We start from the raw sequence: 12,677 nt of genomic DNA on the forward strand, positions 1-12,677 counted from the left end.
TTTATGGAACTGGTACACTATCATTCCGTACCAATACGGAACAGGGAGAATAGCCGTGGGGGGGGGGAGCTGAATTCATTTGGTTGCATGGTGTTTGAAGCGACCTTGGCACCTTGGGGACTAATCCAACAAGCTGTGGGATCCACGGGCTGGACGCTCAGGAGGGAGGACTCCCTGGAGAGACTGAGTCAGAGCCACGTGGGCCAGAATCAAGAAGAGTAGGCAGAGCAGTAGGCCCAAGATTAAGCCGGGGAGCCCCCTTATTGAAGGGGTGCATGGGGTAAAAGGATCCCAGGAAGGCAACCAGGAAGGACCATCAGGAAGGAAGAAGAGGAAGCCGCAGAGGCTGGGGGAGTGTGGAGAAGGGATGAGTGGCCCTGCATGAGACGCACCACGTGAGGGAACGGAGGGCAAGGCCGTAGTCATGATTATGCCTCACACTTTTGAGGCTCTCCGCCTGCCCTGGGCTCTGTTCCAAGTTCTGAGCACACTCACCACCACTCCGCAGGCCTGTCCCATGAAGATCTTCATTTCGCAGCTGAGCACACAGGAGATGGACTTGGCCGAGGGCTGGTGAAAGACCTGGTGGAGGCAGCTGAGGTTGTGCTGGTGGTGACTTCTGCACCCCACGTTTCTTTGGGCATCCTCCTTCCTCTGGAAGATCTAAGCTCATCAGCATATTCTGCCTTCCCCAGTCTCACTGACTGGTCCAGTGACGACCACGTAACTTTATCTAAGTCACTGAAATGCAGGCCCAGGACTTTTAGGGAAAGGAGCTCTGTTTGTTCTGTGCTAAGGACACAAGATGAGATGCTGTGAGGCCCGGAGCTGCTGCAGCCATCTTGCAGGCATGAGGATTAAGGCTGTCTGGGAATAGGCACCACACGAGATAGGAAGTAGAGCTGAGCTGAGCCATAGAGAGAGCTGGATGACAATGTGACAGTGAGCTCCACCTCGAGTTGTACCTGAAGCCTTTATTGTTACTAAGCTAACCTGTGAGCAAGCTGATAAATTTCTTCTTTGCTTTCCTCACTTCTGTCACTAACTGAAAGCAAACTCTGTCAGTCATCCTACGGCCACAATTAGACTGTGTAACAAACCCCCCCAGTGGCCAAAGCAATTGAGCTCTTGTTTAGGGTTAATGTTTAGGCTGAACTCGGCTGGGAAGCTCTTCTGGTCTTGGGTGGGCTCACACACCATGGTGGTCAGCTGGGGTGATGGGAACAACCAGGCCATGTGCCGAGGCCACGGTGGCAATGACTTGTACTGCCCTTGACGGTTTGTCTCTAGCAGCTTTCAGCAGTCTAGGTGTTCGAAGGTGGTTTGTGGTACCGTTGTAGGGTGGGACTTTTTCTGCAGGACAGGGTTACAGGAAATGAGGAGCACGGAGAGGTCAGGTTTGGGGGCAGATTGTTCCTCAACTTGAGTTTGTGTGATGCTTCCTTGAGATTAGATTCAAGCAATGTTTTTTTAGTGGGAGACCTCAGAGGTGACGTGAAGTCCTCAGCGTCTCACCTCAGTGAGTCTGTGAGGCCGGAGGTAGGGGCCCCGTTTGTGTTAATGTCCCCCTCGTCTGGTGTGCGATCACTGACCGGCTGACGGGCTCATTCTTCTGCGCTGTATCCCTTCGTCAGCAGTAATCCAGGTCAGGCCTGAGCAGGTGGGCACATCCTTGCAGCGGCTGCCCACGTGCTCCTGTGCAGAACCATCGAACCACTCAGTTGAGCCCGGATCAAACTGTGGCACTGTCGGCAAATAAATTGCTGTTTTATCTATTAAATTTCAGGGTGGTTCGTGTTGAAGCAGTAAGTATCTGATGGAGTAAACTGAGACATAAAACTTTTAACAATTATTGCAATTTACAAGAGTGAGTTTCCTGCTACAAGGGAGTGCCTGGGAATTCACTAGACCAGCATGTGAGGGGCCAAGGATGCTGCCTAGGGGGCCGGCCCCGGGCAAGGCTTTTCAACTGCTTTGAACTGTAACCAGAAATTTGTGGAGAGTCCATGATTTGGGGTGCCTGGGTGGGGACTCCCAATGGGCTCCAGGAGGATGGGCCTTCAGGATGTGGGGGTTTTCACTGCCCACAGCTCAAGCCCCAAGCTGGAAAGCAACCACATGGGTGTTGACCACAGTCCCCACTGCAGCTCTTGTCTCCCCCATCCTGATGGGGCTTTACAGTCTGCAGAGCCCTTCCCTGTACTTTGTTACCCTCTGGATGTTAAGCTCTGAAAGCTTCTATGGACCAATTTTAGACAGGAGATTGAATCTGGAGGGAATATGCATCCCCCCCAAGGCCACGGAGCCTGTCAGTACCCCCACACCTTCCTGGACGGCCAGGTGAGGGAGACAGTTGTGCCAAGCTCCTGGGTTCTGATGACTTCACGGCAGCCCTCACCTGACCGTGCCGAGGTGGGCTGGCCAGCTGCTGTTCCCCACTGGCGGTGGTCCCTGAGAGCAGGGACGGGCCTCGCTCCGTGTCCCCTGACCCGGCACCCTGCCTGGCTTAAGAGCTCGGATGGTGTTTGAATGTGAGAACGGGCCTCACTGCCATCCTCTCCACCTCCCCCACGTCCACACCTCCCCCCGCCCCACCACCTCCCCCGTGGGTGCTGACGCAGGGAGGGCACTCTGGCATTCACCGCCTTATTTAACGTGTCCCAGCCTCCCTCCACAGCTGTCAAATGGGCAATCTCTTAGCCTAGAGTTTGGCACAGAATAGGCACCTAATAATGTCGGTAAACGTCTATGATGAGGATGATTCACTCTGGGACGTGACTTAAGGGTTAGACACGTGATCTCAAATAGCGAGGGGTCCCATCACCCTCTTTTGGCTCTGTGGATGTCTGCACCTCCTCCACTCTCCCGAAGTCCTGTGGAATCCCACTTCCCACCCTCCTACCCCAAGCACCTACAGCAGGCGCCTTCCTGGGCTTTGGGAGTGTGGCCAGAGCCCAGGCGTCTGAGTTAGGGATGTGGGTGCTCAGAGGACACTGACCCCTGCTACGGCCACCAACAGTGTCTCTCCTGTCTCCAGACTCGGTCTCCCCATCTAACAGGGTAGCTGCCCAGCCACCCCACAGGGGACCGAGGCAGAGGTCAAAGTGTGCCCGTTCCCACCATCTCTGAGACTTTCCTTAGAAAATACCCAGAGGGTTCCTTCCCCAGGACAATACCATTACCCATGGGCCTAGAGGAAGCCTCCAGGAAGCCCCCCACCTTCCATGGCCCCAGGCAGTATTAGAGCACAAGTCCACAGGACAGACACTGCCATCCTCACCCGCCCGAAAGGGCTGGCGACAGGACCAGTGCTGGGGATCCAGGTGCGGTCCCTCTTCTGCCCGCCAGTGGTTGTGTGACCTTCGAACCTGCCTGGCTCAGTAGGTTGAACATGTGACTCTTGATCTTGGGGTTGTAGGTTCGAGCCCCATGTTGGGTGTAGGGATTGCTTAAAAAAAATAAAATTTAAGAAAAAAAAAAGGAACCTGTGATAGGCACAGAAGGGAAGAGCACTGAGGCGGGAGCGCTTGTCTGGATGCCCTGAGAGCAGGACTAGGGGGAAGAGCTCCCCTCTGGGCAGAGACAGCAGAGCCTTCACTGGAGTTTCAAGGGGGACCGGCCCACCCCGGAGGGTGGATGTCGCCAGTCCTGGGCCCACTTCTTCTTTCTGCGGCCCTCCTCCTAGCACTTTCCCGTCCAGCGTTTCCCCCAGCTGTGGGTGGGGTGGGGGAGGACGCACCCCTGGCGGCGTGCGTGCCTGTGAGACTGCATCCCTCAGTGAAGGGGCTCCACGTGTCCCCCTTCTCCCCAGCAGCCATCAGGTCCGTGGGGACGCTCGCACCCCACTGGCCCAGCCCTGGCGGTGAGGCAGTATTTAAGACCAGAACCACTCCCTTGCACCCCTCCCTGACCCAGAGCACCCCCAAACTGGCCCCACACGCGTACTTTTCAGACTTTGTAGCTGTTTTATTATTAATATTATCTTTTTCTTAGAGCATCCCTTTAAGGGTGAAATGAAATCCAACCATTTACAGAGAAAATGATTTCAGAATGTACATATTGATTTTCCCTTACAAAAAAAATAATACTATTATCATTGGCATCCTTAAATTATACATTTCCCAGGGCCGCGTCTTCTGCTTGGAGAAGTTCCGTCTCCCCTCCCCACCTGTCACCTTTGCCCCCACAGCTCTCTCACATCCGCCCCTGCAAACCTGCCCTCGAGAACTGACATGACCTTGAGTGGGCTGAGCCTCCTGAGTCTAGAGGTCACAGGGCCAGTGGTTCCCAGGGAAAGACACCTGGTGATGGCGACAGGGCTAGCAGTGCGCCCGCACTCCCATTCACAGTTTGGTTTCCTTTCATACTGGGGGAGTGGCCCAGGGATCCCCTGCCCCCCCAAAATTCCCAGTGTATGATATGAGTATAAGTGAAACTCTTCAACTCCACGGCTTGCCCCCCTCCCCGATGGCTGCCCTCTCTACCCAATGGCCAGGTCTCCCCATGGCAGTGACCACGACCACGCTCTGGGTCTGAGAGGGCAGGGGGAGCCTGGCAGGTCTGGGCTCCCCCCCTTCTCCTTCCCCTGCCCTGGAGCTGGTGAACTGGTGGCCAGGGACCCCCACCAGCCTGGGGAGGGGGCTTCCCAGACAGCTGAGGGTGCCAGGAGGAAGGGACGAGGAAGCCCGCCCTGGGCTGGGGCTGAGGCACGATTCAGGAGCCCCCAGAATGCTGGTCCAGGAGGTGAGCAAGGTGGCTGGAAAGGCAGGCCCTGGCCTGGGTTGGCCCAGAGCCACAGGGACATTCTGACCTCTTTTGCCACTTCTCAGCTCCAACAGGGACTGGGAGGGCAATTGCTGTAACTCCAAGGGAGGAGTTCCCTCGGGGCACGCCACAGACCCCCTTGGGGAGGGAGAGTGGAGGCCAGCGAGCCCCCTCCACCTGCTTCATGCCTGCCCACCGAGACTGCTCTGCGGCCAGCTCCCCAGGCCACGCCCACACAACATTTCCTTGGACAGAGCTATGGTAAGGGAGATACCGTCTCTCCTGGCCCATCAGGAAACCCCAATAAGACATCCAGAGAAAGTTCAGGCTGGAGGCTGGGTGGGATGGATTGGAAGGACATGGCTGGGACCAAGATGGGCTGGGGAGGTAGTGAGCTCTCAGCTGTTCAGCCCTCAGGTCAGGAGGATTCTCCCTCCTTCCTTGGACTGAAAGACAAACAGACAGACAGACCCCGCACCCCCTTTAGCCTTGCTTTCTAGGCTCCCCAAGGGCTTTCTGCCTCAGTCACTTTGGGGGAGCTGTAAGGAGGTGTGGCCGCAGGCTCCAGGTCCTGGGGAAGGGGAGGCCTGGGCCCTGCCCCCACATCCATACATTAGCATATATTTACAGGGACACCCCAATACAGACATGTACAAGTACACACCAAGCATGCACACATGCCCATAAATACACACACACACACACACACACACACACACACACAAACATGTACCGTTCCACGGGCAGCCTCTGCATCCTGGCATCACTGGGTGAACATCTACGGGGCCTCGGGAGGGGGCTGTGTCACCCCTCCTACAACTACAGGCTCTAATTGCCCTCCAACCCTGGGCTGGCAGTGAGTGGGGACACGAGCGGGTGCTTCTAGGAGCTCTGAACTGAGAGTAGCATCCTAGGACTGCGTTAGTCATTCCTATACTCTCTCCCCATCCCCCTTCCTCTGTGCCAGAGATGTTCCTTGTCTCCTGTCTCCATCCTCTCCTCCTTCCTTTACTAAGAGAACTCTCAAGCTGAGGCCGGGCATGTGGCTGAAGACTACCTTTCCCAGCTTCCCTTGCAGCTACTTGTGACCATGTGACTAAGACCTGGCCAGTGAGATGCGATCAGAAGTGACCATGCCATTTCCAGCTCATGCCCTTAACAGGAAAGGGCATGTGCTTCTCTTGCCCTTCTCTGCTTCCCCTGGACTGGGATGCACATGTGATGGTGGGAGCTGAAGCAACCACTCTATCCAGAATCAGAAGGTGCACGTGAAGGAAAGCAGAGCTGCCTTACTGGGTCTGGACCATCCCTCTCTTAACAGTTAGGCTGGAAACAAGCCTGTCTTGCTTAAACCACTGTATTTTGGGGTCTCAATTAAAGCAGCTTAGAATCGCAAAGAGGAATGAGACGACATACAGCTGGCCTTCAAGTCCCTCTGGGCCCAGGGCAGCCCCGTGGGCCCTTCCCGGTTCTAGCCAGCCCCAAGGAGGGGCACAAGGGTGACTCGACCAGAGACGGTGGGGAGCTGCGGCTGTGCGTTTCAGTGGGAAGGGGTGATGGTGAACTGCCTCCTCCCCCACACCCCCTCCCAGGCCCGACCTACTAGGCTGGCTGATGGTCCAGCCTCGGGCTCCCATCCCACCCTGAGAACTGGACTCTTGGCCTTGCAAGGGCTGAGTGGGCAGCCCACAAAACAGCAATATAAAAAGAAAGAAGGAATGTCAAGGCCAGGTTTGGAACCAAAAGGAAGACTCCTTGGGCTTCCACAGATCCCCGCCTACCCCACAGGTGCCATCCAGCACAGGGGTGACCCATGGGACAGAGCTCTCAGCTCCCTCTGACTCAGCTCTTCTGAGGACACCGCAAGTCTTCCCAGCTGGCTGCTGTTTTTCATCCCCTCCCACCCTGGTGTCCCCTTTTCCTCCTGGACCCAAAAGCATCTATTTACAGAGCCCCAGGACCTCCTGGCACGTCCACTTTTCCGCCACAGGTCCAAAGCCCCAGGAGGCCAAATGGTAGGTTTCTTCCCGGCAGGGGCCGCAGCTCCCCCCTGGTGGCCCTGGGGGAGCTCCTGCAGGTTCCCTTCCCCACCCTGCCCGCCCTCCCTTGCTACCCAGGAACCATCATGCACTCCCGGCTGGCACCTCCCGGCCACAGGGCTCTTGGTGGACTGAAGGCCTGGACTCCCCTCTCCTGATGAGGAAGGATGTTTTGTGAGCTCACAGGCCTGACCCTTGATTCACAAGGGCCGGAGTAGGGAAGACTCCTCCACCCATGCACTCCTGGTCTTCTCAAGAACCAGCCAGACGGCAGAGGGAGGCAGGAAAATATCAGGAGGGGCAGCCGCCACCCCCCACCCTGCCACTGGCCCTGTAAGATCATGCAGCCTTAGCCCTCGACCACATCCAATTTGCCCCTGGCGGGCGGCCTTCCCTCGGGACCCCTGTTCCGCCGCCCACCTTCCGCTGTGCTCTTGGGCTCCTGGTAGGGGTTGTCCAGCAGGTAACGGAACTGGGCGTAGTTGCTGAGCAGGTACTTAGGGGCGTACATGTGTTCACTGGGGTCGGCCGGCGGGTACTCCTGCTGCGTGCCGTCAAACCAGCCCCCGGTGCGGATCAAGCTCCGGATGTAGTTGAGGTCCCGCTTGTCCTCGTAGTCCCCCCAGCGGGGGAAGTCGCCGTTCTGGGCGGACACGAGCTTGAAGTAGATGCCCTCGGGCGTGAAGCACCAGGAGCAGTGCCAGCCGGCGAAGTGCAGGGGGCTGCCGAGCGACCACTGCACCAGGATGTGGCCGGTGCGGTTCTCGTACTGGCGGAAGTTGGGCATGGTGTAGTACTGGCGGCGGCGCAGGCGGATGCCGTCCAGCCCGTACACCGTCTGCAGCATGTCCACCGTGCAGCCCGACACCACCTCCAGCGTGCCGGGCTGCTTCCAGAAGAAGCCGTACAGCGACTTGCGCATGTGGAAGGCGAAGGGCTCCGTCCAGCCATCGTAGAGCTTGAGGAAGAGCACGCCGTCGCGCGCCGGGATCTCGTCGGCGTCGTCGATGATGAAGACGTCGTCGGGCCGCAGGTTGCGCAGGCGCGACACGCCGTCCTGCGTCAGGAAGGTGCGCAGGTAGTCGTCGGCGATCCAGCCGTCCTGCCGCCCGCCCAGCGGGAAGTGGTCCAGGAAGACGTAGAGCACCTTGTGGCGGATGTACTCGAAGGTGCCGTTGGTCAGCATCTCGCGGAACTTGAGCGGCCGCGGCTCCCCGTACGCCGTGAAGTTGGACTCGCACACCACGAACGCGTCCACCACGTCGCCCAGCTCGTGGAAGCGCACGTCCAGCAGATCGAACTCGTGGTTGATGTTGATGGCGTTGATGACCCGCCGCGGCACCTCGCGGGGCACCAAGCGCTCCTTGGTGGGCAGGTTGGAGTACTGCACCACGGTGGGCACGCCGCAGCTGGGCCCGTGCCAGCCCGGGAGGCACACGCACTCCACCCACTTGCGCCGCGGGCCGCGGGCCCCCAGGCGCTCGCGGGCGCTCAGCAGGTGCCGGGCCGGGCCCCGGGCCGACGAGCCGTCAGCACCCTCGGCCTTCTCCTCGGGCCGCCCCGAGGGGGGCTTCTCCAGCATCTTGGTACCTGGTTTGAAGCAGACGCCTCCCGCCTTGGTGCGGACGAAATACTCCGTGGTGTCCTCGGGCAGCACGAAGTCCATCCGGTGGAGTTCCTCGCCGGCCTTGCTTGGGGACAGCGGCTGGAGCAGGGGCGAGTGAGAATAGAGCGGCGTTCGCAGCAGGTCGGGGCTGCCCGGCTCCGGGCTGGCCTGGGGCGTGACGGGGGCATTGTTCCAGAAGAAGCTGGACACGAGATTCGGGCTGAGGGAGGCCAGTTCTCGGGGGAAGGTGACATAGGACAGGGTCTTAAAGAAGTGCAGGAAGGAGATGAGGCACAGGCCGGCCATACAGAACACGAGAAAGAGCTTGTAGCGTCTCATCTTCATCCTGCAGGAGAGAGGGATAGAGCACACTGGTCACGGCTCTGCAGACCCGCGTGAGCAGAGCTGGAGGGCCCTCTCCTAAGAGAGGGAACCTGAGGAGGCCTTTGCCGCCACCGTGTCTGTGAACATCCTGGCCAGGGCCTGGCACCCCTGCACGAAGTCACCTCCTGGTCCCCGGAGTCCAGCCTGTGAGTCCAACCTGCTGTAGCAAGTACCCCTGGAAGGCGAGGCATCAAGGAAATTCCCCTCCTGGCTCAGGTCATCCTCTTCCCTGTTCCCGCAGCCCTTCCCTTCAGAGAGGACCAGGTCACCACACCACCCCCTCTGCAGCCTGCTCTCCACCTGGCCTGCTTACCCGGCCCAGACCAGCTTCGGCTTTATCGCTAGACTTTGGTCCAGGAACAATGCAGCCTGGGAAGAGCCCAGCTCCGCAGTGCAGAACGTGCCCCAAGGGAGGGGCAGAGTGGGCTGCAGGCTGCAGACACCGGCCCCCCCACGCCCTTCCCAGGGTGCTTTCCTCTTTCCTTTTTCCTTTCCTTCCTTCCTTCCTTCTCTCTCTCTCTCTCTCTCTCTCCCTCCCCCCCCCTTTTCGTGGATATGTGGACAAATCTTTTTTTAAGATTTTATGTATTGGAGCACCTGAGTGGCTCAGTCATTAAGCGTCTGCCTTCAGCTCAGGGCGTGATCCCAGAGTCCTGGGATCGAGCCCCACATCAGGCTCCTCTGCTGGGAGCCTGCTTCTTCCTCTCCCACTCCCCCTGCTTGTGTTCCCCCTCTCGCTGGCTGTTTCTCTCTCTCTCAGATAAATAAATAAGAAGATTTTTACTTATTTATCTGAGAGCAAGCGAGCGCACATGAGCAGGGGGGAGGGGCAGATGGAGAAGCAGAGTCCCCGCTGAGAAGGGAGCCCAATGCGGGGCTCTACCCCAGGACCCCAGGATCATGACCCAAGCCAAAGGCAGATGCCCAACCGAGCTACCAGATGCCCCTGACAAATCTTTTTAATTCCCACTGAAAAAATTCACAGGTCTCAAGGAAATCCATTTAATTCTAACATATTTAAAAGAAAAGTTCCCCTTCATTACCCCTTTACCAGAGCGATCTCCAGGCATAAATAGTTTGATCTGTTTGAGGTGTGTTGCTGGGTTTATATGCAATATTTCTGTTGATTTCATATTTTTCATAAATATCATATTGGATATTAGGTACAATCAAGTTGTTTTCCTCAATCAATGATAGATTAAAGAGATTTTCACATCAGTAGTAATAAATCTACCATTTCCTTTTAAATCCCACACACTATTCCATGGGTATTTTGAATGAATCACTCTCTACTCATGAGTGACTCCTGAGTATAACCATTTTTTCTACTCACTTACACAGTTCGATTTATCAATTAGCTTATAGCTGTGGGATGGAGAGCCTTGTATATTGTTTTTTACAATTTAGGTAAACTTTCTATTGTAGGGTATTTGTAGCATATCGGGAAGTTGCAAAGGTAGAACCCAGGGCTCCCTTACACTCTTCGCTCGGTCTCCCCCACGGCTGATGTCTTACACCACCACGGTACATTTGTCGTAACTGGAAAATTGAAATGGCCACACTACTATTAACGAAAGTCTATACCTATTTCATATGTGCTATTTATCTCACGAATGAACCTATGAAGCAAGAACGCGCTTCGGATTATAATACTCCAGCTCTTTTTGTCCTAGAGCCCAGGGAGCGGGGCAGGCAGGCTGGGAGGCTACACCCACTGGGCCAAGTAGGACCAATGACCTGGTTGGATGATCTACCGAAGTCTCGGGAGGGACTAGGACAGAAACCGGCCTTTGGTGTCTGGTGTTTTCATTTTCCCTCCCATAGATCCCCGTGAGTGAGGCAATGTCCTTCCACGTAGAACATTCTTTCCCTTCACATGTTCCTTCCTGGGGCTTCTTACTTCTCTGGGTCATTTGGGTGCCCTGCTGCCATACTCTCCCATCCACTTCCTAACTCCGAGGACAGCAGGGGAGAGTGGAAAGATGCACACTTGGCTTCAAACTTCTGTGACCTTAAGCAAGGCTCCTCACCATTCTAAACCTCGTTTCTACACCCGTGAATTGGGTATCATGTTCCCGGTGGGCAGCAGTGGCTCAATAAACTTCCATCCTTTCAAGGCTGGAAGATTCCAGCATAATTTTCTCTAAGCTATGTGGTCATAAGGCACAGAATGACGAAACATCTGATCTAGAACAAAGTTTAAGAACCACCTCCACCAACCTTTTAATTTTACAGAGGAGGAAACCCGGACCCAGGGGGCTTCAGGAACCTGCTTGATGTTACCAAGCTGGGGCAGGAACCTGGGTGGCTTGACTCCTGTGCTCCACCCCCTTCCCTGCCTGACGATGGTGAGGAGTCCCGAGCAACGACGTGGTGAGGAACAGCGGAGTCGCCGCCAAGCCCACTGGCCAGGGTACTTGCACTACCAGGTCCAAGGGACCCACCTCCTCCAGTCTGAATGCCCAGTACTCCTGGGGCCTGCCCTAGGGTGGCTGGCACAGCTGACTGCCGGCAGGCAGGCAGGACAATGGGGGCTGGGGGTCTGGCCTCTGCTGAACGTCAGCTGTGGGGGGGGGGGGCGCTTGTCTCCACCAGCTTTGGGGAAGGCGGGAGGGAGTGGCTGCTCCTCTCTCTATAATGGGTCCCAGCCCTACTCTGCCAAAGTGAGACCACACAGACCAGGCCAGCGGGGTGAGTGGAGGGGCAACGGGGTGAGGCTCAATAAAGACGGGTAGATAGGACTTCCTGCTGTGGCAGAGACCAGGCATCAGCAACACTGCAGACAAAGGTCAGCACAGCAGAAGCTTCCAGACTGACCGGCCAGAGGGCCCTGAGGACTTAGAAAGGCAGCCCTGATCCTTCTGGCAGCCTCTTTTTTCCCCACTTGGAACCTGCCCCTGCGGAGCACACCCCAATTCTGGCCGTAGTTAGGCTGAACCGGCCCATGAGCGGTGGAGGGCAGGGCCAGGCTGCCGCTGCCACTCATTCCCCAAGCAGCAGTGGCCCTGCTGAGTGTGAAGGGCCCCTACCGGGGTCACCCTGACCCAGCTGCCCCTTGGATGCCCTAGCAGGCTGGCTTTCAGGATCTGGTAGCACCTGGCCACATGTGCCCTTCGGAGGACAGACTCACCAGTGCCCGGGATCCCCCTTTCACTGGAGCTTTCAGAGTGAGGCCCTTTGATGAGGCCCGAGCCTGGCTGGCTGCAGACGATCAAGGAAGTGTGTGTGGCTCCCTCACCACTCGGGCTGCTCAGGCAACACTGAAACACGAGGGGGTCGGCCGGGAGCAACTCAGTGCCTCCCAGGCCAGATTTTCTGGGACACTGTCACTTCGAGCTTCACTCCTACTCCTCTGGGCCTGATCCCTTTTTATCTTATCTTCATGTATTTTAATAAGTGCTTGAAATACTTTTTTTCTGACTGAGTGGCATCTAAATAGGAAACTGAGTAAACAAAGCGTTGGCTCCTGAGGTCTCATGCAAATCTCACCCACCTGCGAGGTTAGTGCAACCATCCATTTTACAGACGGGGAAACGGAGACTCAGAAAGATGACGAGACTTTTCCCAAAGGCCATGAGGATAGTTCTGTTCCCGTGCCAGCACCGCCCCCCTCCTCACAGCTGAGATGCATCCCTCCGCGTGGCCCCGCTGTGCGCTAAATCCGCGGAACCGAATCAGGCCCCAGCTGGCAGTTTCTATCTACCTCCATGATAAAGCTTCGCCGAGAACCCATCAGGTGTAACAATAAAGCTGACGGTCATTGACGCTTACAAGCCACTGACTGTCCCAAGCACATGCCACACTAGACCTCACTGGATCCTCTCAACACGAAGCAGGTACCACTGTCATCCCCATCTTACAGATGAAAACACCGAGGCCACAAA

At 56.7% G+C, this 12,677-nt stretch overlaps 1 protein-coding gene across 2 annotated transcripts in view; it reads right to left on the reverse strand.

The window, feature by feature from the left end:
• Positions 1–4,962: 4,962 nt before the first annotated feature.
• Positions 4,963–12,677, reverse strand: part of MGAT3 (beta-1,4-mannosyl-glycoprotein 4-beta-N-acetylglucosaminyltransferase) — a 30,242-nt gene continuing 22,527 nt past the window's right edge. For both annotated transcript variants that reach the window (XM_026479598.4, XM_057316528.1), the window contains exon 2: positions 4,963–8,755. In XM_026479598.4, coding sequence (XP_026335383.1) covers positions 7,153–8,754 — 1,602 coding nt within the window. In that variant the 5' untranslated portion in view covers position 8,755 and the 3' untranslated portion in view covers positions 4,963–7,152. The remainder of the gene's footprint in view (positions 8,756–12,677) is intronic.

This window comes from Ursus arctos, unplaced genomic scaffold (assembly GCF_023065955.2).
Source record: "Ursus arctos isolate Adak ecotype North America unplaced genomic scaffold, UrsArc2.0 scaffold_21, whole genome shotgun sequence".
Taxonomy (NCBI): domain Eukaryota; kingdom Metazoa; phylum Chordata; class Mammalia; order Carnivora; family Ursidae; genus Ursus; species Ursus arctos.